Genomic DNA, 27,498 nt, shown 5'->3' with positions numbered 1-27,498 from the left:
ATGCTGGCGTTCCTCGGTGCCGTCATCTGCATCATCGCCAGCGTGCCCCTGGCGGCCAGCCCGGCGCGGGCGCTGCCCGGCGGCGCCGACAACGCCTCGGCCGCCTCGGCCAGCGCCGCCGCCGCCGCCGCCGCCGCCGCCGCGTCCCCGGGCCCGCAGCGCAGCCTGAGCGCGCTGCACGGCGCGGGCGGCTCGGCCGGGCCCCCCGCGCTGCCCGGGGCGCCGGCGGCCAGCGCGCACCCGCTGCCGCCCGCGCCCCTCTTCAGCCGCTTCCTGTGCACGCCGCTGGCGGCCGCCTGCCCGTCGGGGACCGAGCAGGGCGACGCGGCGGCCGGCGAGCGCGAGGAGCTGCTGCTGCTGCAGAGCACCGCCGAGCAGCTGCGCCAGACGGCGCTGCAGCAGGAGGCGCGCATCCGCGCCGACCAGGACACCATCCGCGAGCTCACCGGCAAGCTGGGCCGCTGCGAGAGCGGCCTGCCGCGCGGCCTCCAGGACGCCGGGCCCCGCCGCGACGCCATGGCCGACGGGCCCTGGGACTCGCCGGCCCTCATCCTCGAGCTGGAGGACGCCGTGCGAGCCCTCCGGGACCGCCTGGACCGCATCGAGGTGAGCGCCGCGCGCGCCGTCGGGGGCGGGCGGGCGGGGGTGGGAGGGGCCGCTCGCGGGCGCCCCGGGGAGGCCGGCCGTGGCCGACGCCGTGACTGAGGCTCAGGGGGCGCGCGGGAAAGGCTCGTTCCGCTCCCCTTTTCCTCCAGGCACCCTCTGCCGGAAGCCTCGGTTTGGGCTTCTGCGAAATGGGCGTGAGTGCCCGCTTGTAGTGAGGATTTAGTAAAATGTAGGTATATGGAAATGCTTGGCCCGTCCTAGGGCCTCCTTAAATGCCCGTTTCGTTTCTTTCTTCCAGACACCACCCCCCTCCCCCCCCAACGCGGGACCAGTCCCACTCACTTCCTGTGGTCAGGAGATAGGAAGCGCTGTCCAGGGGACTTGGGGAACCTGCTGTCCTGCCGAAGAGCAGGGAAGGGAGTGTCCCATAAGCCAAATCCGGCTGCCCCTCAGTGCTTCCCCTCCCCGTACCCCGCCCCCGCCCCGGGCTCAGACCGCGGGCCCAACCGCAGGAACTTAGATAGCGCTGGCCTAGCCCGGCAGCCAGCAGCTCTGGGGTGGGGACTGACCAGAGAACAGGCTCTCCCGCGGGCTCCTTCTCCACACACCCCTTTCAACGGTCCCTGGCTCAGGTCAGACACAAGGGATGTAACAAAGGGAGTCGGCTCTGGGCTGTGGTGTGATTCCGCCACCAGTGGTTTCTCATTTGAAGTCTCCAGACCCCCCACCTCCCTGTGAAAACCCATTTGCCCCCCCCCCCCTACCCCGGAGCGGGAGCTGGGCAGACTAGGAAGGACAGACAGCTGCAAGACACTGACCACCCCCCAGCCATCCGTGATTTCCAGATGGCAGGGAAGGGGGTTAGCAACAAAACTGAGTCTGTGGAAAGAGACGGGGAGAAAGAGGCCAAAGGCTCCTTTAGCATTTTCCCCCAACCGGGTGCACCTGGCGAAGGCAGAGGGAGGAGAGGCTGGAAGGAAGGGAAGGCAGAGGGAGGAGAGGCTGGAAGGAAGGGAAGGTAGGGACTCCCCCCTCCTCATGGCTCTCGCAGATCAACCTCCGGCCCAGCGGCACCAAATGATGCCTGTGTGGAAGGTTGGCCATTGCCGTGGCCCGGTGGCCCTCCAGGGAGTCTGTGCAGGTGTCAGCACCCGCCTCTGGTGGGGGTCCGCCGGGGGGTTGTCACATGGCAGCCAGGCCATCACAGCCAGCCCTGTCATCTTACTGGTGAGACACTTGGGGCTCAGGGCCCTCCTAAGGTGAGTGACAGAGGAAGGAGGAGAGCCCAGGAGGCTTGTGTGCCAGGCCAACACCCCCTGTTCCTACTTCACCTCTGGGGCATTTCTAGGATGCGAGAGCCAAGAGCAGGGAGATAATCAGAGGAACACTGAAGCGCAACTGTGAAGGGGAGCCTCAGTTTCCCCACCTGTGCAATGGGGACAGTAATGTCACCTGCCTCGTCGGGGCGTTAGGAAGATGAAGTGAGTTCATCTTTGTGAACGGCCCAGAACGGCGTCGGGCAGAGATGTGCTCCATGAACTTGAGTGATGGCTATTTTTATCATTAAGCAATCATATTGCTAATTTTTCAAGTAGCCAAAGATCAAAATGGGGACAACCCCCCCCCCTTTTTAGGAAAAAGAGTTTATTAATGTCAAAAAAAGAAAAAAAAAGATTCGGTTTTCAATAAACTTCCTCTTGCCTGCCCCAGCCCCTGCCTCCACACCCAGATGGCACCGTGGTTCCTCCCACGTCTGGGGCTGGCAGGGCTGGGCTTGCCCTGGACCTGTTCCCCCAGCACCTGTGCATTTGGCAGGGTGGGCTCCCCTCCAGTTAGCCTGCTGAGGTTGGGAGGGTGGGGATCCTGGCACCTGGGATTTGTCACCAGACCAGCCTCCCGGGTTGGGAGAGCCCTGGCTTCCCTACACACGCCCCTCCTGCTTTCTGAGCGCAGTGGACTTGGAGGCAGGAAGGCGGGGGTCTGCTTGCCCACCAGATCTGCCTTCTGGGCCTGGCAGCCCCAGAGCCAATCTCCCTGGGGTCTTTGGGAGGGACTGGGGTCTGGACCCTGACAGTTGTGGGGTCAGACTCCCGAGCTCAGCGGAACCGCGTGCTCTCTTTAGCTACTGTCTTCTTCCTCCCCTCTCTTCATCCGATATCCTCAAAAGCTTGCCCCCCGATTCTCAGGGTCTGTTTTCTCGCCACTCACCTCTCTCCCCTTACAGCTCGCTGAACGTGCTCTGGGGCCGTCACCCAAGACGATCAATTGAATGGGAACGATTCTGTCCTTACCTTGATGAATGCCTCTCCAACATCTGACCCCAGTGATCATTCCCTCCTAAAGATCTCCGGGCCCTTGGCTTCTAGACACCTCTTACCTGCTCTTCCTCCCTCTCTGCTTCTGTGTCCCATTTCGGGGTCCTCCTCCTTTATCGGTCGCACCCCTCCTGGCTCTCTTCTCACTTTCCCTGGGTGAACTCAGCCACACCCGGAGGCTCCCAACGCCCAGTCCGCTGTGGCGCCCCAGCCAACTTCGTCCAGCCCAGGTTTCTTTCCGGAGCTCCAGACCGGTAGATCCAACCGCTTCTTGAGCACCTCCCTCTGGACGTCACACTGGCCCCCTGCCCTCATGGTGCCCCAACCTGGACTCAGGTCCTCCGCCGACCCGCTTTTCAGGTGTGCTCTGATAAGCCATGGTTAGTTCCCGCCCTGCCCTCCTTCCAGTCGACCTCACCTCTCTTGCAGCAGCCTCCTCAGTCGTCTCCCACTCCAGGCACACCCACCCCTCCATCCATCTTCCTTAAGCCCCAAGGATCGTCCTTAAGCCCATCATGGGGCTTCCTCATGGTGCAAACCCCTCAGCCTGCTCCCAGGCTCTCATCACAGAGCTGGCCCGTCTCCCATTTCCTTCTTGCCTCTGCCCAGATTACCCCCAGAGTAGCCATACTCATCAGCCAAGAGTCTGCTCTGAGGACACCTCCTCCCAGAGGCCCTCCCTGACCGCACACTGACCTTTTCCTACCCCCATTCCTGCTCCCGCAGCCCTCTGCGCATCCCTGCCCGTCCCCACCTGGCCCGTCTCTGTATCACCCCCTCCCTCACCCCACCAGCCCTCTACCAAAGGGGAGGGAAGGTCACACTGGCCCAGCCTCTCCTCGAGGCCTCAAGTGAGAACCCTGTTTGTGAGCCTAGGAGAAATTATTTCTCTTCTTGCCTGTGTTTTTGTTTTTGTTGTTATGGTCGTGGCCGTTAATGGAAAAAAAGTCAAAATGTGTCTTGGGGGGAAAAAAATCGCATTTAATTCCGCCATTTCATCCATTTTTTCAGCCCCTTCTGGTCCTTTATCCAGATGTAGACATTGTTCCAGAATTACCGGTTGCCGGTAATTACCGTTTTAATGATGGCCATGATATGCTGGGATCTATCTCTGGCTCCACCATCCATCACTGCTCTGACCATCTCTTCTCCTTTGCTTGGAGATGTAGGTTGTTCCTAATTATTTTTCTTCTAGATGCTCATTGCAGGATCAATTTCATGCAGATAGTTTTTTGTTTGTTTTTTTTTTTTTCTTTTGAAGTCTGTTGAATTATTTCTTTAGGCTGAATTCCCAGGAGAGGTATTACTGGGTCAGAGGATATTGATTTTTTATGGCTGTGGCCAAGAACCACTTTCCAAAAGGGTTGAACCATTTACATGGCAACCAGCCACGCATACATGTTCCAGGGTTCCTTTTTTTTTTTTGCATTAATTTAATGTATGTGGCAAACGAAGCTTTCAGATTGATTCCATCAGCAGTTCTTTGTTTGACTAAACCACATCCTTAACCCGGCCTAGCAAGCTGGTCGCCTGCCTCCATGTTGGGGTGGAAAGACGGGGGTAAGGAACACCCTGACAATGGTCACAGGGGACCCTGGCCTTGATAACAATTATAGCTCATGCTTGCTGAGCACCTACTGTGTGTCGGGCACTGGGCATTATCTCATTTAATCCTCATCAAATCTCCATAAGGGAGGTAACCATTTCATCCCCCTTGTACGGATGAGGAAACCAACGTTCAGAGTGAAAGCAATTGGCCCGAGGTCGCACAGCAGGGGAACCTGTCAGTGTCTGGTTCCAGAGCCCTTAGTGGGCATCATTTTCTCTAGATCCATCTGGAGAGGTCAGACCTCACCTACCTTCAGGAAGAGTGGGAAAGGCTTGTGGGGGGCAGGGCCTCTTGCTAGACGGTGCCCCGGACCGTTTCTGTGTCAGAGCCCCCAGGGCCAGAGGGATGAGGGCCAGTCCCCAAAGGCTTGTCCTGCCGGCCGGCAGGACCGGCAGAAGGCTCACGTGGAAGTTTTGCTAATAATAAATAACAGTATTAAGTAACACTTATTAGCTCATTCAGTCTTGGGCCCTGTGAAATGGGCTGTACACGCTCCCCTCTTACAGATAAGGACGTGGAAGAACCAGAACCCGACAACCCGCCCCACCCCCGCCCCACCCCCACCCCACCCCCACCCCACCCCCACCCCACCCCCACGCGCCAGCTTCCGCTTCCGCCCCGTGAAATGATACAGCGGGCCAGATGTTCGCGAAACACCTTTCAGCTCGAAATGTTCTCCGAGGTAGTGCGGCTGGTGGCATAAAGTGGAGTTCTTTTTGCTTGTGACTCTAAGCTCTTTACTTCCCTCTCTGTTTTTTTGTCAGTTTTCTAATCTGTAAAGTGGGTGGAAGGCAGGGGGAGGCTGGATCTGGGCCCGGCCCTTTGGGCTCTACGTTGGGAGTTCTTGGGCGGATGCCTCCTGCTTAGGGATTGGCGGTGGCGGGGAGGGGGGGGGGGAGAGTTGAGGGCGGTTACATGTGTGTGCGGCCCTCACCGAGCCCCCACCCACCCACTCCCAGGCCTCCAGTTTCTGAGAGAAATCTGCAGAGAAACACAGCGCCTTAGGGAATCTATCGGTGCCTTTGCTAAAGTCTGTTGCTTTTTTTTTTTTTTTTTTTTTTTTACATTGCTGCCCATTCTGGCAGCTTCTGCTCTGTGAGGGCTGCTTCCCTGACCCTACCTCTTTTGGCCGTGAAGGGGGCTGGCGCGCTACAGCAAGAGGGGTTCTGCCCGTTGGCCTTCTGTTTGAGGATATGGATCCTCGGGGCCCACCAGCCACCTGCAGCCCCAGATGGCGCCTCGCCCTGTGGCTGCCTCCCCCCCCCCCCATCTCTAGGTGGTACAGTCCCACTGCACAGCCCTTAACCCCTACTCCTGCCTGTGCCACGCCTTTGTCTAGCAAGACACCGGGTGTTAAAAACCCCGGTTCTGCCACCTGTTTGCTGTGACCTTAGAAAATTCCTTCTTCTCTCTGATCCTCAGATTCTCCATCTGTCAGATGTAAGGGGTGCACACGGCGCTCCGAGGAGCCAGCTTGCCCCGTCGTTCGGTGCCCTGGTGGCCTCCCGTCCCTGGCAAGCCTTGCCCCAGGGGAGGAGGCCCTTCCTGCTGTTGCAAGCTCGGCAGGCGCTACGTGAACAGAAGGCAGCACCTAACCTGGGGGATTTTTTTTTTTTCTTTTGAAGTATATCTTCTATTCGAGATACGTAAGAGCTCACGTCTCTCACTTACAAAACACACAAATCTTAAATGTGCAGCTCAGTGCACACTTACGTGTGGACGAGAGCACCGCTCAGATCGAGAGCAGGGCATTTCCAGTGTCCCTGAAGGCTCCTCTGGGACCCCTGGAGTCCCTACTTCCCCAGACTGCCGCATCCCTTTATGTCCGGTGTTTCTGTTGTACGTGATGGCTGACATTTGATCGTGGGGCAGGTGACAGTGGCTTGTGATTTTTTTTCATGCCGTGTAGTGTTTGGGTGCATAGACACGCCTACATTTACTTACCCCTTCCCCTGTGGATGGACATCCGGGTGTTACAAATAAGGCTGCCGTGAACATTCTTGTGACATCTTTTGGTGGTGATGAGCCCTCATTTCTCCTGGATACATCCGCAGGAGTGGGTGTCTGGGTCCCGGGAGAGACATTTACGTAGCGTTTAGGAGGTGATGCCAAACACTTTGCCGAAGTGGCAGTAAGCGTTTACATGCCCACCTGTGTGTGAAGCTTGCCAGCCTTGGTGTGGTTATTTTTAAAACCCTCCCCGTTCTGGTGGGCGTGCAGTGAACTTACTGTGGTTTTAACTTGTGTATCTCTGATGACTCACGATGTTGAGCACCTTTTCTTCTGTTTATTGGCCATTTGGTGGAGTCCTTGCCTATGGGAGGCGGAAAAAGGTCAGGCAGGGGCTGGCGCTCCTCACCAGGTGACGGTGTGGTGGGGTTCCCTGAGGACAATCTCGGGCGCACGGTCCCCCCCATAGAACTCTAGCAGCAGGGGCTGAGACAGCCAGCCCGGGGTGGAAACACTTATGTGCCCCCACATGCCCCTCATTTGACTCCAGGGGAAGCTGAGGCCCAGAGAGCCCGAGTGACTGAAGGCCACACAGCACGGCAGAAGCTGAGCTGAGCTCACAGCCAGGATTTTCTATTAAAATGGGCTGGGAGGGGGTAAGGGGGATCCCCAGTCTTTGCTGTAGATGTTTGGCCCCGGGCCCAGGAGTATGTGGACAAGCAGGGCCCGAGAGGGAATTCCGTGGCAATGCAGCCCTGGACAGGGAGCACTTGAAGGGAGAGGCAAGGGAGCCTAGGGTTGGGGGTGACCTATCACTTAACTCTGAGGCCTCAGAGCCCAGGACCGAAGACCAGTCCGGCCTCTATGGCCTGCTTTCCTGCCCCTTCGCCGTTGGGTACGTTGGAGACACGGGGCCTGCTGGGAGAGGCCTGCCCTGACTCACCTTGACCCCTGCCACCCCGCAGAGCCCGTGCCTCCATGAGGGCTCTCGTGCTGTCACACCCCCCAGTCTACCTCCCCCCCCACCCCCGCCCCAGCTGGGAGCACGGCCCATGCCCGGTGCAGGCCTCGTCCACCTCTGGAGCCATTGCACCTGTCACTCAGGAAGAGGCAGCAGGGCATAGGGCACCCTCTGTGCCAGCCTTTTCTAGGGGCCTTCCAACTGAGTCCCCATAAGCACCATGGGATTTTTAACTGCTCCCATTTCACAGGTGAGGACACGGAGGCTCAGAGGGGTTGACCTTGCCCAGGTCACACAGTCGGGATTTCCCTCTTGACAGCCGGCTCCAGCCCCCGCTCCCCACCCGCCCCACACAGTCACTACTCACTGTGCTCTCCTGCCCCTCAGTAGCCGCAAATAATAATAATGGTTATAACCATTTATCAGTCACTCATCGTGTGCCAGTCTTCACGTACGTTCTTTCATTTTGTCGTTACTTATATTCCAGAAGGTAGAGACTATTATTATCCCGTTTTATTTTTTTTTTTCATTTTTTTAAAAGTTTATTTTTGAGAGAGAAAGACAGAACGTGAGCGGGGGAGGGGCAGAGAGAGGGGGAGACACAGAATCCGAAGCGGGCTCCAGGCTCCAAGCTGTCAGCACAGAGCTCGGTGTGGGGGTTGAACTCACGAACCGCGAGATCATGACCTGAGCCGAAGCTGGACGCTTAACCAACGGAGCCACCCAGGCGCCCCATTATCTCCATTTTAGAGTTGAGGAAAGGAGTTGAGCAGCTTGTCCAGGGCCACAGATCTAGTAAGCGGGGAGCCTGGGAATGACGCTGGCCCGTCTGATGTGAGTCGTGCCTGTGCTCGTGACATCGAGTCGCCACAGCGTATGTGGATGGGTGGACGAATGAGTGAGGGAGGGACTGAGTGAATCGAGACCCTCAGTCTCTCCACAGAAGCCCTCTTTCTTCTCCCTTTGGAGCATCTTAGATCAGGTGTGGGGAAAGCTGCCATCTGGAGGGTGAGCAGGCTTTGGCGGGGGGAGGTGGGGTGGGAACAGGAAGTGTGTTCTTAGCAGAAGGAACAGAATGTACGGAGGCCCTGGGGTGAGAAAGGAGCTGGGGGCCGTTGGTGACTTTAGGTGGGAATGAAGTGTAGCCTGCAGGGGTGGGGAGTGAGGGCTGAGCGTAGAGGGGCTGGGACTTTATCAGTGGGGGTTCGTAGGGCTCAAACCCACGAACTGTGAGATCATGACCTGAACTGAAACCAAGAGTTGGGCATTTAACCGACCGAGCCACCCAGGCGCCCCTTTCCTGCTTTCTTTTTTGTTTTTGTTTGAAAGAAAATCAATGCAGAGTATCTGAGACCTACACGCAGGTGTGAAGAACACTGTCCAGGCAGGGATCCAGGCTCAAGAAGAACCAAAACATTTACAGCCAGCTCACGCCCCTGAGAGCCTCCCAACTCCCAGCCCCAGACCGCCCACCCCCGAGAGAGGGTCACCTCTGTCCCGAACTTGTATCCTTCTCGCCCCTGTGTTTTTTCCTGCTTTTACAAATCCATGATCCGGTTTCGAATCTTTGCAACTTTGTATAAACGGTATGTAGCTGTTTTCTGAGACTTGCTTCTTCTCTCGCTGTAATGGTTAAACAAACAGATTTATGGTCGGAGTTGGAGCAGGGTGGGTCCCTTCAAGAGATAATCAAGTAGTAATAATAATATCATCCACACTTGCAGAGCCCTTCGTAGGCCAGCTCTACCCTAAGGGCATTATGTAACTCAATTATCACTAATGTGCTAGGAGGTATTATTGCTGTCCCCTTTCGGCTGGGAAAACTGAGGCACAGCAGCTGTACATAAGGTCACTGGGCTGGTGGAACCGAGCTGAGCCCAGCAGAGTCACACGAGACTTGGGGGTGGTCAGGTGGGGAGGTGAGTGAAGCTGGTTCTTTTCCACCCGCCCGGGCTGCCCCTGGAGCCGGGTCCTGCGTGGTCCGGGGGGCGGGGGGGGGGTGGTGGGGTGGGGGGTGAGCTGTGCACTGAGGTCCAGCACCCTCCCTTTGCTCCCCACAGGAAAGGAACAGACCCCACGTGGGGACAAGGCGGCTGGGGTCTTCTCTGCATCCTCCCAGCCTCAGGGCCACCCGGCCTGGGCAGGTCCCTCCCATCCGGGCCCCCTCTGTGAGGCTGCCGCCCCCCCTCCCCCCCCCCCCCCGCCACGGTCTCACATAGCCTGCCAGACCCTCCCAGCCTTTTCGTGGCCACTAGAACCACTTCCGCTGGCCCCCCTGGCAGGCAGGGCGGCCGGCATCGTGCCCACTTGGCAGCCCGAGACCCACACTGCGAGGGAAGAATGGGAACAGCTTCTGGAATCAGAAGGGCCTGGGCTGGGGTTCTTGCACCTCACTGTCTCAGTTCCTCCATCTGTAGAGTGGGCCTCCTCACCTCCCCAGATCGCCGAGAGGGCTGTGAAGTGTTCGCGCGGTGCTTCCCTTGTGCGGGACCTGGCACGCGGTAGTGACAGCAGTGACGGCAGCGAGGACAACTCCTCTGCCCGCCTCCTCCCTGCCGAGCGCTAATGAGCCCAGCCCGTTAGCGCTGAGCTGGACCGGGACCCCGGCGCTGGCTCAGCGCCTGTGCGCTTACACCGAACCCCACGCAGACTCCCAGCGCAACAGCCTGTGGGCTCGGAGCCCCCCTTTTCCTGCCTCTTCGGGACCTGAGTGGGGGGTGATGGCATCATCATCCCTCCCCCCCACCCTGGGCCAGGGGCCCGATTGGCATCAGCCGGGAGCCCACGCGGCACAGCCTGAGCCCGCAGCAGATGGGGAAAGTGGGGGGGAGTCGTGTTCTTCTGATTCAGACACTGGGGTGGGGAGGGGGCCGCACACGATCTGGAGAGCCCACCTCCTCCCTGGCCTTCCTGCCGGCGGCGGAGCTGGTGGCTCCGACAAAAGAACAGCTTGCACGCCCGCTCACCGCAGCGTCTGTGTAAATAGCACTAGACGTCCTGTTCCTTCCTGCCAGGCCCCTTCTCCCTCCGCGGGAGGAGGACGCTTTGCTAGAGAGCGCCAGAGGTATCGGCTTTGCCCGGCCCCGCTGCTGTAGAAAATTCAGAAGGACCTCTGCCTCAGTTCCCCCATCGGTGAAATGGGGACAGTAAGAGTACCAACCAAAAAGGGCGGCTGTGAGGACTGAGGAGTAAATACGCGTGCAGTGCCAAGGATGGGCCTGGCACGCGGTCTCACTCAGATGTGTGCCCTTCGTGCCAAGCTTGGCACTGTCAAAAGAGGGAAACTGAGGATAGAGGGTGCCGGAGCCCAGAACACCCAGCCAGAGCCCCCCCCCCCCCGCCGGCATTGGTCCAGGGAAGCTTCTGGAGGTAGTGAGCTCTTCGTTGGCCGATATATCCAAGGCTCACAGTTTGCATTCTGCTCTCATAGTCCACGAGGGCCTGTTACTGCTCTCTGCCATCCTTACGTCTGTCCTGGGGCTGGTCGTCTCCATTTTACAGAAGGGGAAACTGAGGCTTTGTTTTTAGTCACCCAGAGTCAGGATTCGTAGGCACCCAGGGAGTCAGCAGGAGCCCTCCAGATAGGACATGGGAGGTTCGTGTAACGGGTGGGGTCAGGTGCGCTGGAGCTGCTCATCCCTCGCCCGCCCACCTCCCTCGGCCTGCAGCCCAGCCCAGCCCGGCCGGCCAAGCAAGCGGCTACACAGAGGACGGACGGATGGATGGCTGTGCCCTCTTATGTGGGACGTGGTGGGGGATAAAGGTGGCTTGGTCTGGGCCCTTCTCCTGCCCACCGTCATTTAATCCTGACCACAGCTCTGCAAGCTGGGCATTCCAAGCCCTTATTTTATAAATGAGGGAAAATGACCCCAGAGAAGTTAGCCCACCTGCTCCCATTCTCAAGGCGGAGTGACAGAACCACGCGTCAGTCCCCCTCCCCCAGCTCCTCAGCGTAAGGTCCTGGCAGCTTCTCTCAGGCACCGCCCTCCCCCACCCCCAGCGCTTTGAGGCGGGGGACACGTTTACCCCCTCATCACACGGCCAGAAAACAAGGCTCAGAGAGGCGAAGGGATCCACCCAGTCTCACCCAGCAAGTGGGCTGGGCCAGTGGGGGCCAGGGAGGGCTGCTTGCCCCAAGCCGAGGGGCCGTCCCTGCGAGGCACAGGGCACCTTGGTTGTCCACTTGACCCTCAGCTGTCTCTCCAGCACCCCGTGCCCTGCCCGCGGTAGGCGCTCACCGTTTACTCGCTCACTTACAGATTCGTGAGAACTCAGTGAGCTCGGGTCTGGGGCTAAGCCTGCAGACAAGGCCCGGGGCTGACTGAGCGGGAACTGCCTGGGCCTCTGGGGATGTGGAGGAAGCCAAGGGGACAGAGAAGGTCTAATTTGGCTCCTAGAAGCTCACTGAATTATTAATTTTCTACTGATGCTCCCGTTGCCTGCCAGAGACTACCCCCTCCCAGAGTCTGGACGTGTGGCCTTGCCTGCCTTCTTCCACCCCAGAAGGGGCTTCCTCCAGCAGGAGAGGGGGAGGAGAGCCCCCCCCGCCCGCTGGCTCCTGTCCCAATTCTCCTGCCCCCTGGGGGTCTTAAGACAGGAAAAGGGGGACTCTAAACACTTCGTCCTCACCCCAGGCAGGATGAGGGTGTCAGAGACCAGCTTAGAACACTCTGCCCTAGACAGTAATTGCAATAACCAGGCTCTGTTCATTGGCGTTAACTGCCCAATCGTCCCCCAACCCTTCTAAATACATACGCTTGTCCCCTGTTGCTTGTGAGGAAACAGGGGTTCAGAGAGGTGGAGGCATTTGCCTAGGGTCACACAGCAGATTGGTTCTTGAGCTGGATTTGGGCCCCGGGTTGTCCGACTCCAGAGCCTGTGACTTGAACCACATGCTACTCTGGAATGGGCGCACCATTGCAGTTCTATTCCAGAAGCCCCTGGTTTGTGCCCCTGCATCTATCTGCCCAGTGCCCACGCAGAGCCTCTCACCGTCTTAGAGAAGCTTGCCAAGTGAATGAGTGAAGACTATCCATTCCTTTAAAGACCCATCAGTGTCCAGTCTTTCAGTTAAGAAGGGCTCAGCAGTGGCTCTCAGCCCCGATGGCAACATCAGACCCACCCAGGGGAGCTTTCAGAGCTCTCCGCTGCCGGCCCCCGACCCCACCATAGGCTGACATGTTCTTGAGGTCAGCTCACCATCACTTTGCATATGGAGATGCTGAGGCTCACCTGGGGTCAATCACCAGGGGTGGGTGGTAGGCATCTCTGAGCCCCGTGTCTCTTTCCTTCCTCCCTGCAAGTGACCTCACATGCCCCCCCTTTTTTTTCTGCCCCGTAAGCAGCAGGAGCTCCCGGCCCGTGTGAACTTCTCAGCCGCCCCAGCCCCTGCGCCCGCGGTGCCCACCGCCCTGCACTCCAAGATGGATGAACTGGAGGGCCAGCTGCTGGCCAAGGTGCTGACCCTGGAGAAGGAGCGCATGGCTTTGAGTCACAGCAGCCACCGGCAGCGGCAGGAAGTGGAGAAGGAGCTGGATGCGCTACAGGACCGCGTAGCCGAACTGGAGCACGGTGGGTCCTGGGCCCCGCAGAGGGCATAGCAGGCGAGGCCTTGGTTCTCAGATGGGTCCTCAAAGTGGCAGATTCACTCGAAAACGTTTTTATGCTCTCCAGAGGCTAAAGCTAGGTGGGATGGCGGGGGAGGAGGCTGCAGAACCCAAGAGGGTGAGAATAATTGGGGAGTATCATCAGGATTATTATTTTTAACGGTTAGCGTTTTCTGGCACTTACGTTCTGGGAGTGGGCTAAGTACGTGACACGTCAGCTGGGTTAACCTTCACAAACCACACAGGGATGGTGTGTTATTATCCCCATTTCGCAGAAAAGGAAACCGAGGCTCAGAGAGGTCAAGTGACTTGTCCAACGTCACACAGCCAGTGAATGGTGGATCTGAACCTCAAAGTGGGTCTCCTGCCAAAGTCCGTGCATTTAGCCACCCCACAAAATAGCACCTTCAGTGAATCCAGATTTTGTCACTTGTTAAACACCTGGGCCTGGCGCTTCCAGGGGTCAGGGTAATGGGTAGTCCATGGGTATGAGCATCAAGGGGACCTGGCTCCGGGCTCCACAGCTGTCACTGGCTTGCGCTGAGACTTTTGAATTTTGCTTCCTTTCCTCAGGCCTCGTTTTTCTCATCTGAAATACGGGGATTTAGGACTCAGGAGGTCTCAGGGAACTTTCATCTTTGAAACCTTGGGAGGAGCATCCTGTAAGAGGCTTACAGACAAGTTAGGGGGGATCCTGAGTAATTATCTGGGACTAGCTTAGATGGGGACAGAAGTTTCAGAGAAGGAAATCCAAGAGGCTGAAGGAGGTGAGCCTCAAGCTAGTCCTTGCAGGCAGAGGTAGAGTCAGTTGTGGAGTGGAGGGGCCATAGCAGGGGCACAGCTGAAGGCAAGGCTTGGCCTGGTGGGTTTCCGGCTGGAGCACAGAGACAAGAAAGGCAAACTCATCCCTCCTCAGTCCTGCCACTGGCCCCCCTATACTGCATCTTCTAAGGGATTGGGGGAAATGCCCCCTCCAGCGGCTGTCGGGCAGAGAAGAGGGAGGCAACTAGGCTAGATGTCTGTATGCCTGTGGGCAAGTCCCTTCTTGGGACTCGACTTCCTCATCTATGAAACAGGCTTCAAGGGACCGTCACCGAGCCCCTTCCTCTTTTACCATGATGCATCATCACATCAGCCTTCAACCCAAGCCCCAACCGAACCTGGGAACCTGGGTCCACCATTCCCAGCCCTAACCCCCTAACCCCAGCCCTCAACAACCAGCTGGAGGAGGGGAACTCCTATCCCAGAGGTGGGTGTGGTGGGTGTCACCCCCCTGCCCATAGAGATGGCGACTCCCCAGTCTGCCCCTGCAGAAAGCCCTCTAATACTTAAGGCATAGAATCCCTGAAACTCTGTGCTGCCCTGGATATCAAGGAATCCCAGGATGATCCTGTTCAGATCCCAGCTTTGCCACTTAGTAGCTGTGTGGCCTTGAGAAGATTACCTAATCCCTCTGTGCCAAGGTTGCCTCATCTGTAAACTGAGGATTATAACAGTGTCCACCTCATAGGGCTGTCATAAGAATGAAGGAGGTCATGTATGTAAAGGCTCTTAGGACAGTGCCTGCCATGCAGAAGGCACTGTAGAGTGCTTGTTAAATAAACAGGCAAAGAGGGGCACCTGTGTGGCTCAGTTGGTTAAGCGTCCAACTTTGGCTCAAGTCCCGATCTCACAGTCTGTGAGTTCAAGCCTCGCATTGGGCTCTGTGCCGACGGCACAGAGCCTGCTTTGGATTCTCTGTCTCCCTCTCTCTCTCTGCTCCTCCCCTGCTCATGCTCACTCCCTCTCTCTCTAAAATAAATATTTAAAAAAATAAACAATAGGCAAAGAAGTCCAAACAATGATCATTGGAATAGTTAACATTTGTCGAGCATTTACTCTGGGCCAGGCCCTTTACATAGTTTGTCCCACTCAACCTTCACACAAGCCTGAGAGGGAGGAAATGTTATTTATGCCATCTTACTGAGCAAACTAGGGCCGAGAGAGGTGAAGTTGAACCGTGGAAGGTCATGTGGCTGGGAAGTGTGGAGCCCGGATTTGAACTCAGGACGTCTCAGGTCCAGAGCCCTTGGACCTTAACCACCCCCGTCAACACAATGGCAGGGTAGAAAAGGCTGCAAATGCATCCGGTACATGGCAGATGCCCAGGGACTAGTAGCCCTCATTCTATAGTCCGCGCTGCCCATCCCCATCAGTGGCCACTGATCCCCACCATGACCACCTTGCCCACCCCCCTCAGGGTCCTCAGCCTACAGCCCCCCAGATGCCTTCAAGATCAGCATCCCCATCCGCAACAACTACATGTACGCCCGCGTGCGGAAGGCGCTGCCTGAGCTCTACGCCTTCACCGTCTGCATGTGGCTGCGGTCCAGGTCGGGTGGCAATGGCCAGGGCACACCCTTCTCCTACTCCGTGCCCGGGCAGGCCAATGAGATTGTGCTGCTGGAGGCGGGCCACGACCCCATGGAACTGCTGATCAACGACAAGGTGAGTGGAGGCTGGGCAGAATGGGAGGAAAGTGGGGGGCGGGGTGACCCTTCCAGGAGCACCTGCACTGTGCTGGGTCCCTTTCAGTTCTCCTGCTCAGCAGCTTCAGCACATATGAAATGCCTACTGTGTGCCAGGCTGGGTTCTAGGAGTACAAGGACAAGCCAGACCTGGGGCTGGCTGCAGAGGGGCCTGGATCCGAGAGCTGTAAGTGATGGCATGTCCATTTACAGAGGAGACCTGTGGGGCTTCCCCAGTGACCCAGCTGTAGGAACATGGCTACAGATGTCTGTCCCAGGGCGCTGTCTCTCTCATGGGCAAAGAGAGAAGCCAATGAGGCCCAAGGACCTACTTGGGGAGGGAGCGCTGGTGGAGTCCTTGCCCCCGTCCTCCTCTGCAGCTCCCCCTCTGCCGCCCTCCTCATAGGGAGAGTAGAATGGGCCATGGTCAGGCCTGAATGCCGGATTTGAATTCTGGTTCTGCTGCTTACCCTCTGTGTGACATTAGACTGGTCACTCACACGCCCTGTGCCTCAGTTTCCTCATCCGCCAAGGAGGACTGGCAGTAGTCTCTACCGTGGGGTTGTGGTGAGAAATGAGTGGCTTACATACATGTAAAGGGGTGTGAGCAAGCCTCGCATTTAACGAGCTTTGAGCCACGTGAGCTGTTGTTATTATTCCAGGCCCAGTGCTCATAAGCACTTTACTCACATTATCACCCTTGACCCTCCCAACAGCACTGGGAGGTAGGCACCCTTATCATTACCATTTTGCACATGGAGAAGCTGAGGCTCAGAGAGGGCAAAGAATGCACACAGGCCCACACAGCTGGTGAAGGGGTGCTGATATGATTCACGGTTTGGGGCTGCAGAAACCCCCCGTGAACCCCTCCACCGTTCTGTGCTTGGGCCACCCATATGCCCCATGCCTGGACCCCCAGCCCCACAGCCCTCCCTGCGCCTATCTGCAGGGCAGGACAAGGACATGGGGGAGTGGTGTGGCAGAGGCACGGTGATTGAGCAGAAGAGGGAGTGTCTTATCACCCTCATTCCCCTCAAATATCCTCCTTCGCCTGCCATATTGCTTTGGGATTTGCAGCCATGGTGGTCTTTTAAGACCCCCTGGAAATGTAGGCACCACCTACCACACCCACTCGTGACCAGCCCACAGCCTATAGATCTGCTAGGAGTGGTTGTCACCCATCAGAACCCAGCTCAGCAGGAGGTGTCTTTCATGGGTGTCCTGGAGGAGGATGAAGAAGAAGGAGATGGGCCCAGGGGACAGGAGTTTCTCTTGTAGCCCAGTAGGTCTTAAGAAGCCTAGGGTAGCTGGACAACATCTAGATCCTGCTGCCACGTCCCCTTCGTACACCCCCTGGCTGCCATCCTTGGCCCTGCGCAAGCTCAGCACTCAGGTCTCTGTGGAAAGGATTCAGCACCCTGGACAGGGCAGTGAACAGCGCTATTCCAGGAACTTCAAGAGTCCTTTTGAGGGTCAACTTCAGGGATTACTCCGGTCTCCTTTGATTCCAGCCTCTTAGCCTTTGCTGCCACTGTGCCCCCAACTTGCTGGGATGGTCAGATGCATTGTCCTTCCAGATGTGTTCGAATACCGTATCTGCTGTTCCCACACCTGCCTCTTCCTATGGGCCTTCACAGCCTCTGTACCTCCCAAATGGCCCCTGGTCTTTTGTCTTGTAATGTTGCCCTGAAGCTCTTCCCTCCCGTGCAGACTCAGACTCATTTATAGCTGAGACCGGATCCATATCCCCAGTGTCCAGAACAAGGCCTGGCCCCAAGCAGGCCTCAGATAGTGTTGTATTCAAGTGTGATCTCAGAACTAGGTGATGAAAGAGGCCCTCGGGAGTCCCAAATCCACAGGCAGCAAGTACCTTTCATCTCACGGGCCAATTTGAATCAATCACCAGCGGCTTTCCCAGAGCCCCGTGGTAGGAAAGATCCCGAGGCTGAGCCTAGGTTCGTAATTGATTAGCCACGTCTGCCTTGGGTGGAGGAGCCAGAGCTGGCCACACATTTGCCACCCTTTGCCTGACCTCCTTACTTCACAGATGAAGACCTGAGGCCCAGGGAGGAAAGAGCAGCCTCCCCAAGGTCCCACGGGAGGTTGGTTGGGAGAGCCAGGGTTGGGTGCCAGTGCCCAGCCTCAGAGTCCAAGGCTCATTCCGCCACTGCCAGTGTGAGCCCAGCTGCGTGCCAGGCACTGTGTGAGGTGTTCAGAGATGGTGAGATGTGGCTCCCGCCCTGCACCCTGTAAGAGGGTGAATAAACTAGCTGGAAACACCTGAAAACCAGTACCAAAGAGTCCCTTGTGATCTGGCAGAAGCTGCCTGGTTGAGTTGTGGGGAAAGAAGAAAAAGGGGTCCGAAAGATGCTGGGCTGGGAGGAGCGGGAGGGTCAAGCCTTGGGCCAGTCCCTGGAGAGAAGAACACGGGTCTCCTGGTCCCCCCGCCTCCTCACTGGTCCAGCCTTGGGACTGTGGCACCTCTGACCCGGGGTCGCGGGACCTATGTCCAGGTGGCCCAGCTGCCTCTGAGCCTGAAGGACAATGGCTGGCACCACATCTGCATCTCCTGGACGACGAGGGACGGCCTGTGGTCTGCCTACCAGGATGGGGAGCTGCAGGGCTCCGGTGAGAACCTGGCTGCCTGGCACCCCATCAAGCCACATGGAATCCTCATCCTGGGCCAGGAGCAGGTAAGGCCCAGGGTGCTATGGGGGCATGAGGCCTAAGTAAGATATCTCACTCACCCAGGGCCCCTGAGAAGGAGGGGTTAGGTAGAGGGACCCTAAGAGCACAGCAGTGATCACTCAGTCTGACCCAGCCATTCTGCAGGTGGGCAAACTGAGACCCAGAGAGACTAGAGACCTGCCCAAGGGGCTGGAACCTTGGGGACAGGCCTGGAACTTGGGGACGGGGCTAGAACTTTGGGGACGGGGCTTCAGCAGGACCTGGGCCCTGATTGAGTCAGCCTGCCTGTCTTTCCCCCTGCCTCACTCCATGTCTCTCTCCTTTCTCTGCTCCTCTCTTGGCCCAGGATGCCCTGGGTGGCCGGTTTGACGCCACTCAGGCCTTCGTGGGTGACATCGCCCAGTTTAACCTGTGGGACCACGCCCTGACACCTGCCCAGGTCCTGGGCATTGCCAACTGTACCGGGCCACTGCTGGGCAACGTCCTTCCCTGGGAAGACAAGCTGGTGGAGGCCTTCGGGGGTGCAAAAAAGGCTACCTTTGATGTCTGCAAGGGGAGGGCCAAGGCATGAGGGGCCACCTCATCCAGGGTCCCTCCCTTGCCTGCCATTTTGGGGACCTTATTTTGGGGGCACACATTCCCTCCTCAGCCTACCCACACACTGCCCCCCCTCCTGCCCTGCTCCTGGCCGTGCCTCCTGTTTCCCCCACCTATACCTATACCTCCAGAATGCCCTGCCCTGCTATGGCTGTCCCCTACCCCCACTTGGACGGGGACAAGCAGCTCAAGCCAACAGGTCAAGCCTGGGGTGAGTCCAGGACCTGGAGGAGGGTGGTAACAGTGCCCACAGCTCTGTCTGCTCTCTTGGCATTAGACTAGAGCTGTCTCTTACCCCCACCCACCCTGGCCCATCAGCCATGTCTGATTCCGCTGATCTCAACAGCACATCCCACCGGGTTGGGGGGGGGGGGGCGGTGGCGGGAAGGGCCTGCTATCTCAGTGCTCCTGTCCCCCATGCAACAGGCCTGGCCCCATCCCCTTCAGGGCCACAACAAGCTCTAGAGCTGTCCCCTCAGCCTAGAAGGGCATGACAGAGACATAGGAGACTCAGACTCACCCCTCCTCCATCTTCCCACCAGTTGCCCCTGAAGGGGCAATGGGATCTTGATGGAGCCTCCCGCACCCTCTCTTCTTCCTCTTTCCTTGTTTCTTTGTGTGCAGTGGTTTGAATGTTGGTTCCATGCCTGGCCCACCCCCCCCCCCCTCAATTTCCAGGACATTCCCTTCCCGGCTCCAGCCTGAGGGATCAAGACCCTAGGAGGCCAAAAGGCCATAGTCACCCCTTGTGCTCGCCCACATGTGTGCTAAGTGGCAGGTCCCCTCTCCTCCTCCGTGCCCAGGACAGGACCTGGGCCACTTCAGCCTGGCCTAGGAGCAGCTTGAGGCAGAGGCACTGCGCCCTGGGACCCAGGCTATGGCAGAGTCGCATTACCTAGCCCTTCTGCATGGCCCTGCAGCCTCTGGGGGAAGGAAGGCAGGGAGGAACTGAGCAGGCAAAGAGGGGAGAAGGGTGGAGTGGTGTGCAGAGCGCTGGATGAGAAGGAGGAACCCATGGTTCCTAGCCAGCCCCGCTGCTAACCTGCTGTGTGGCCTTCTGTAAGTCCCTGCTCTCTCTGGGCTCATCTTCCTCATTTGTGAGCTGAGGCCCTTGCTGTGGTCATTGCTGAGAGCTCTCCAGATCAAACGTGAGATTGTCTATGATTCCACGTGGACAGGGTGGGGCCAGCCTGAAGCTGCCTAGCAACCAGGGGACGTAGCAGGGGTAGATTCTGAGAGTTGGCAGCAGATGGGATCATGGGCTGGGCATGGGTCAGGGTCAGCAGCTGGCTCCAGAGAGTCAGGGGCCAGGGCAAGGGACTAGGCAGACCAACTTCATGCACAGATTGTAAAAAACAGCTTTTCTGGATTCCAACGCCGCCCCCCCCCCTTCCCGCCTTGCCTGTTTGAGAGTGTCTCACCCTGAGTCCTCACCGATTCCCCCAAGAGAGTAGAAGGGTGTAAAAGCTGAGTTAAAGCCACCCAGTCTGACCTCTTGCTTGTATAGCTGGGGAAGAGCTCAGAGAGGTCAAATGACTTGCACAGGATCACAGAGCCCAATGGGGCAGAGCCAGGACTAGAACCCAGGGCTTCTGAATCCCTCTTCAGGGCTCTTCCCCTCCTATGCCATTCCGCCTGTCCACGAGTGTCTTCGAGTCCAGCCTTCGCCTGAGAGGATGGACGTTTGGGAGGTCAGAATGCTTTCCAACACGAACATCTTCCCTGATGACGCACAGAAACATCTTGGCGTCCGGCCCCGCCAGGAAGTAGGGGGGAGGACAGGTGTGATCTCCAGGCACTCTGGCAGGAATGGAAAGCTGAAAAGGCAGGTGTCCCTTCTGCCAGTCACCTACCAGGTGTCTGGGCAGCTGCAGGCTACCGGGCTCGAGCAGGTACAGGTGCCTTTTGTCCCGCTTTCTGTTCCCCGTCTCTGCTCCCCGCCAGCACGTAACCTGAGGCATGAGCTGTAGGCTGTGGGGCCGTTGCTGTGGAGGCTTCTCCAAAACTTGTTGCCGCCACCTCCCAGATCCTTGTTTCCATTTCAAGAGCACAGATAGACCGTTGGGCACCTGCAGCCCAGCTCCCCCTAGAAGCAGCGATGGCGCGCTTCTGCCAGAGACTGCTGAGACCTAGGTTGCCCCGGTAACAGCCAATGACATCAGCCCAAGTGCTGGGTCAAGCGTCTCGTAATGACATATGCTGTTGCTGGGGTGACAGCGGAATTCAGAACTCAGATTTCGGGGACACTGGGCCTTATTGGGTTTCTGTTATTGTTTTTAAGGAAGCAGCTTTTGTGGAGGCCTGGGGGGAAAGAAAGGGTCTTAGGAGGAAAGTGACAGAACTTGTTTGATGGCTGAGCCCACCCAGAGGCGTCCTCCCAAGTCCTTTATGCTTTGTCATGGTCATAATGAGACATCTGACCTCGGTCCTGTGCTGAGTCACCCTGGTCAGCCCTCCAGAGGGAACAGGAACAAACCCGAGGCGTCAAGGTGCAGACCGTGAGTCCGGGCCATCGGCGAGTGGCCTGGGTGACTATTCCCATTCCAGGAAGATGCAAGCCTGGTGTCCCAACCCCTCCTTCATCCATGGACCGCTCTTCACCTCTGCCCAACACCTGCCGTTTGGACTCCAGTTTTGGTCTTGTTCAGCGGCTCCTGGGCACAGCCGAGAAGACAGGGAAGGAGGAGCTAGAAATGTCGCTCGGTTGCGTCCCTGAGCTGCTGTGGCTAACGACGGTGCCGGGGCCCGTGTTCCTTACAACCTTGTCAGGCGCTGCGCTGAGCACCTCGCATCATCTCATTTATCCTCCCAACACAGTTATGAGGTTGGAACGGTTTGGGGCCCCGTTATACAAGGGAGGGAACTGGGGCACAGAGAGGTTAAGTAACTTGCCCAGTGTCAATCAGCTGGCAGAAGATGGAGTCCAGCGTTCAAACCAAACAGGTTGCAAAGGCACGGGCACCCCTGCTCTCTGTAGGGAGTGACATTTATCATCATTGCTCCGGGTGGATTTTGGCCTGAAGAGATGCTTGACCCCATTCACTACCCTCACAGGGTTTGTGATGGAGGCAGAGGCCCAGGATGGGCTGGCCCCAGGGCCAGGGTCCCCTTGGGTGAAGCCATGGGAGGGGTCTCAGCCCCTTCAGGGAACCTGTGCCTCTGAAGTGTGCCCGCCACCTCAGCCCTCCTGGCTGGAGTTTCCAGGAGAAATGAAAGGGAAGAGGAAGCTGGATAGTCTCCCAAGTGTCCCAGGCAGGGAAGGGGGAAAATGATGTTTCTCAAACTCCTGCTTTGAGCCAAGCCCTGCGCCAGGTGCTTCACAGCTCTTATCTGCCAGATCTCCCCACCTTTGTGGCACGTTGTACCCCCAGTCAACATCCCAAGGGGGCCGATCACCTTGCCATAATTGTGCATGACCTTGGACCACAGCTTTGGGCAGGAAGGATTCTTCAAGAGGCCCACGGCTTGTTTTACAGATGAGGGAAGGTGAGCGCCCCTCAGGGCCACCCGGCCAGGACCCTTGGAGACCTGATCTCAGCTTTCTGACTCCCCACAACGCAGTGGCCCCTACCCCCGCCCCCCCCCCCAAATTGGGTCCCTGCTCCTCTACATTTCCCAGCACCTTGCCCTGAGCAGACTGGAGAAGGGGTCCCCTCCCAGAGATGGGATCATTCTCTTTCCCCTCTGTCACAGCTGCCTGCCACCCCAAATCCCACCTCACCCCTGCCGGGTGGGGAAGAGGCTCGTGTGGGCCCAGGCTGAGCAGTGAGTGAGCACGTCCAGCTGTCCGACACTGTGAAACTATTGTACCCTCCTGGTGACCCACCCACCGCCCCCTTCTCCTTGCCCAATTTTGTACATAAAGTGACATGAGATGCAACGTGTGTGTGTGTGTGTGTGTGTGTGTGTGTATGTGTATGAGCTATGTCATGGGTTTTTGTTACTTTTTTGTTTTTGTAAATTTGAATGTTCAAAATAAACAATGTTTACTCTGAGGCTCTTCTTCCAAGGGTGAGCTAGCCTGGGGTGCCGGGCGGGACAGAGCAGGTGGTAAGTTGATGTCCCACAGCCGCACCCAACCCCACTTTTGCCTCTCAAACGAAGAGTCCTGCCAGCTCCCGGGTGCAGACACACCCCGTTTCCCAGGATTTATGCAGGAAGGATGTAAGTCCCACATGGAAAGTGTCCCAGTTCTGATAACTGGGCTTTGGCCTCATTCCCGACATCCCATCCCCACCTCGTGCCCCAGTTTTGGGAACCAGGTCCCTGACTTGTTCCCTGAGACCCAGTCTGCCTGAATCACTTGCCTGGACCCCCAGAGCCTTGCTTCCCCTGGGTCCTAGAGAGATGGGGTAGGAGAGAGGGAGGGACTCGGTTGTATTTCAGCCTGCCCCTGCTCCACAGTCTACCTGTGACTCGTTCGGCCTCTAGGCTGGACTCTTTTTTTTTTTTTTTTTTAATTTTTTTTTTTCAACATTTATTTATTTTGGGGACAGAGAGAGACAGAGCATGAACGGGGGAGGGGCAGAGAGAGAGGGAGACACAGAATCGGAAACAGGCTCCAGGCTCTGAGCCATCAGCCCAGAGCCCGACGTGGGGCTCGAACTCACGGACCGTGAGATCGTGACCTGGCTGAAGTCGGACGCTTAACCGACTGCGCCACCCAGGCGCCCCTAGGCTGGACTCTTAGTGTCAGAGTCTGCTGCCCCCACGCCCCCTTCCAGCACCCACGGTACCCCCAGGAGGCCTTGATCTGGTCCCCAGCCCTCCCTGTCCACCCCATCTTAGGGGCGCGGCCTCCATTCTCCTGCTCCATCAATGTCACTGCTCGTAGCTGGGCCACGTCCTCAGACAGCCCCTGTGAAACGCCAAGGGCCCAATCGGGTGTGGGGGGGGGTCACTCCAGTAGGACATGCCTTCCCAGACTTTTCCAAAGTTTCCCAGATTTCCCACCTAAGTGACCTCACCCCGTGAGGACCGGAGGGGATATAGCCGGAAGCAGCACTTGAAACAGGAAAAACGTATCTGAGGCTTGTCTGAAGAGCTCATGTGCTTCCTTCATTCTCCGAAATGAATCCAGATTTGTTTGAAAATAATGCTTTTATTTATTTATTTATTTTTAAATTTTTATTTTTTTATTTTTTATTTTTTAATTTTTTTTTTCAACATTTATTTTTTTGGGGACAGAGAGAGACAGAGCATGAATGGGGGAGGGGCAGAGAGAGGGGGAGACACAGAATCGGAAACAGGCTCCAGGCTCTGAGCCATCAGCCCAGAGCCTGACGCGGGGCTCGAACTCACGGACCGCAAGATCGTGACCTGGCTGAAGTCGGACGCTTAACCGACTGCGCCACCCAGGCGCCCCTTTAAATTTTTTTTTAACGTTTATTTTATTTTTGAGACAGAGAGAGACAGAGCATGAACGGGGGGAGGGTCAGAGAGAGAGGGAGACACAGAATCTGAAGCAGGCCCCAGGCTCCGAGCTGTCAGCCCAGAGCCCGACGCGGGGCTTGAACTCACGGACCGCGAGATCATGACCTGAGCCGAAGTCGGCCGCTCAACCAACTGAGCCACCCAGGCGCCCCTGAAAAGAATGCTTTTAATTACTTTCCACCGAACAGAACGAAGCTGCCGGCAGATACTTTGTTTATCCTCTCTTGTCCTGATTTACTTACAAACACCCTCTCTCCCTCTGTCCCACTCAGCAGGCCGTGCCCAACCCCGGTGTCATCCCTCTGCCCACCTGCTTCGTGCCAGCACCTGCCCAGCTGAACCCCGAGGCAGAAAAGCATGGGGCTCTCTGACCCGCGCTGACGCTCCTTTTAAATCCATGGCCGGAGATCTCCAAGAGGCGTTTCTGCCCGCCCCACGATCTTAGCACCTGCCTTGTGTGAGGGGCTTGCTCGCCAAAATGGCTAAAGAATCATGCCCTCCCTCTCTCCTCGGACCGCCTGGAGCCCTGCCCCCTCAAGGGTGGTCTTACCCCATAGCCCACTGACGAAACCAAGCGATCGTCACCTCCCCAAGGGTGTCCCCAAAGCTGCACATTCTCTGACTGCCCTCCTGCCACTCGGAGGGATCTGTCCCTGCCCTTATTAGGGGTCCTTGTGTACCCCTTCGCCCTCTCAAGAACGTCTCTCCTGAATCACCGACTTCGCCTTGTCTGTTTCATCATTCCAACAGGCTTGTGAATATGCCCTTGTATCTCAAAATTCCCCCACCCCAAGCCAACACCCTCCTTCAGCTCTTGGTCTCTCTTTGCTGCTTTCACTGCAAGCCTTCTTGAAAAAGCCGGTGTGTCAGGGTCCCCAAGACCACCCACCCTCCGGTTGGATGATTCCCTGGAAGGACTCGCGGGACTCAGAAAGGCTGTTCTCATGGTTATGGTTTGTTACAGCGAACAGAGACAGAGGAAAAAGGCACATGGGGCAGAGTCCGGGAGGGACCAGGAGCAAGCCTCCAGGTATTCCCTTCTGGTGTGTGTGTGTGGGGGGGGGGTGTCACGGACGATGCTTCATTGCCCCACCCCCAGCAACGATGTGTGACACCTGTACAGAAAATCATCATCCAGGGAAACTCACCTGAGCCTTGGGGTCCAGGGCTTGTACTCGGGGTCAGTCACGGAGGCACGAGGACCTGTGTGAGCCTCAACTACTCAGTCTCCACCCCACCCCACGGCCCGCCACCGGGGGGGGGGGGTTAAAACCGATACAGGGCCCCAGGCAAAGAAAAACAGGTGCTTCCCATAAATCAGTTGGGTATCCTACATTCTCTGATAGGACCCTTATCGGGCAAGATATTCCAAGGGCTCACATAGCAGCCACTAGCCAAGGCGCAAGCCTTTGGGGGGTGGGGGGGATGTGCAGGGTTTGAGCACCCTAAGGTGGCCGGGGTAACCCTTTATTGCACATGGGGTCCACAGTCTTTCTGCCACTCACTCCTCGCGTTCACTCCTTCGCCGGTTCCCACTCCGCCATCGCCCCCACAGCTCACCGAGATCACGGCTGTCAAGGCCAACGGTGACCTCCACATTATGAAACTTCATGGCCAAGCCTCTGTATTCATCTGCGTTGAGCTCCCAGCTGCACGGACACATAGTTAACCCTTCCTGCTCCAAAGATTTCCTTCTCTTGCCTTTCCACCCACACCTTTCTGGGCCACCTGGCTGGGCTCAGTCAGTGAAGCGGCCACCTCTTGATTTCGGCCCAGGTCAAGCCCTCACTGTTAGTGGGTTTGAGCCCCGCGTCGGGCTCTTCGCTGACGGTGCATAGCCTGCTTGGGGTTCTCTCTCTCCCTCTCTCTCCCCCCCCCCCCCCCGCCCTCTGCCCCTCTCCCCAGCTGGTGCTCTGTCTCTCTTACAATAAACAAAACAAAACACACCCTTCCTTGGTTTGCCTCCCAGCTCACTGGTTTAGCCTGCAGTGCAGTGAAAGCATTGATGATGTCTGGGCCTCCCCCCTGGTTGGGCCTGAGGCAGCAGGGCTGGGGTGCGGCCTGATCCTCAGCATTTCTAACAAGTGCTAGGTGATGCTATGGTTGCTGGTCCCTGGCCCGTACTTTAAGAAGCACTGTTTTCCTTCACTGCCTCTTCCTTCTCAGGCTCCTTCTGATTCTTTATCTCCCCATCCTCTAAGTCTGCAGTACCCCAGGGCACAGCACTGCCTCTCTTTATTCTATTTAGATTGTTTCTAATGTTTATTTATTTTTGAGAGAGAGAGAGAATGAGTGGGAGAGGGGCAGAGAGAGGGAGACACAGAATCCGAAGCAGGCTGCAGGCTCTGAGCGGTCAGCACAGAGCCGGACGCGGGGCTGGAACTCACCGACCGCGAGATCGTGACCTGAGCCAAAGTCAGACGCTTAACCGACTGAGCCCCCCAGGCACCCCTATTCTTTCTATTCAGACACTCTGCCTAGGCAATCTCATCCAGGCTCATGGCTCTGGCTATCATCTGATGACTTTCAGACCAATGACTCCTTTCGAGACCTTTCCCTCGACTCCTCGTGTATATATTCAGGTTGCCTAATAGGAGTCTCGGAATGAATATATCCCACGCTCCTGGTCCCCCTCGACTTCTGCCCCAAGCCTTCCCCTTACCGAATAGGCTCACCATCTGCCAGTTGTTCAAATCAGAAATGCAAGTGTTATCATTGATTTCCCTCTTTCTCTTGGACGTCCATCTTCTGACTCTACCATTAACATGCATCTCCAGCCCGCCCACTCCTCTCCACTTCCGGTACCAGCCTGTCCAAACCGGTTGTCCAAGCCGTCGCCTCTTGATTGTACAACAGCAACAGCCCCTCTGAAAATCCATTCTCGGGACGCCTGGGGGGCCCAGTCGGTTAAGTGTCCAACTTCGGCTCAGGTCATGATCTCACAGTTCGGGAGTTCGAGCCCCGCGTCGGGCTCTGTGCTGACGGCTCAGAGCCTGGAGCCTGTTTCCGATTCTGTGTCTCCCTCTCTCTCTCTGCCCTTCCCCCGCGCATGCTCTGTCTCTCTGTCTTAAAAATAAATAAAACATTAAAAAAATTTTAAAAAATCCATTCTCTATACAATGCCCAGAATGAACACGTTGCAATCAAAATACTATCGTTCTGCTTCATAAAACTCTCCGAAGCTTGTTGATACACTTAGAATGAGATACACACCCTCACCCTGACT

At 57.1% G+C, this 27,498-nt stretch overlaps 1 protein-coding gene across 1 annotated transcript; it reads left to right on the top strand.

Annotated features, from left to right (window-relative positions):
- NPTXR (neuronal pentraxin receptor) lies at positions 1-22,835 on the top strand. Its single transcript, XM_047866540.1, has 5 exons — positions 1-606; positions 12,784-13,012; positions 15,287-15,534; positions 18,068-18,247; positions 18,589-22,835. Exons 1-5 carry the CDS (start codon positions 1-3, stop codon positions 18,811-18,813), a joined length of 1,488 nt encoding a protein of 495 aa, XP_047722496.1. The 3' UTR covers positions 18,814-22,835.
- Positions 22,836-27,498: the final 4,663 nt, after the last annotated feature.

Source organism: Prionailurus viverrinus, chromosome B4 (genome assembly GCF_022837055.1).
Source record: "Prionailurus viverrinus isolate Anna chromosome B4, UM_Priviv_1.0, whole genome shotgun sequence".
Classification (NCBI taxonomy): domain Eukaryota; kingdom Metazoa; phylum Chordata; class Mammalia; order Carnivora; family Felidae; genus Prionailurus; species Prionailurus viverrinus.
The sequence above is the reverse complement of the archived record's forward strand: the minus strand, read 5'-3'. Positions and strand labels throughout refer to the sequence as shown.

Bases quoted from the DNA above. Each gene is read 5' to 3' on its own strand.
- NPTXR (XM_047866540.1), top strand. From the start codon at position 1: ATGCTGGCGTTCCTCGGTGCCGTCATCTGCATCATCGCCAGCGTGCCC. The intron at 607-12,783 runs GTGAGCGCCGCG...CTGCCCCGTAAG, and splicing joins ACCGCCTGGACCGCATCGAG to CAGCAGGAGCTCCCGGCCCG. The intron at 18,248-18,588 runs GTAAGGCCCAGG...CTCTTGGCCCAG, and splicing joins TCATCCTGGGCCAGGAGCAG to GATGCCCTGGGTGGCCGGTT.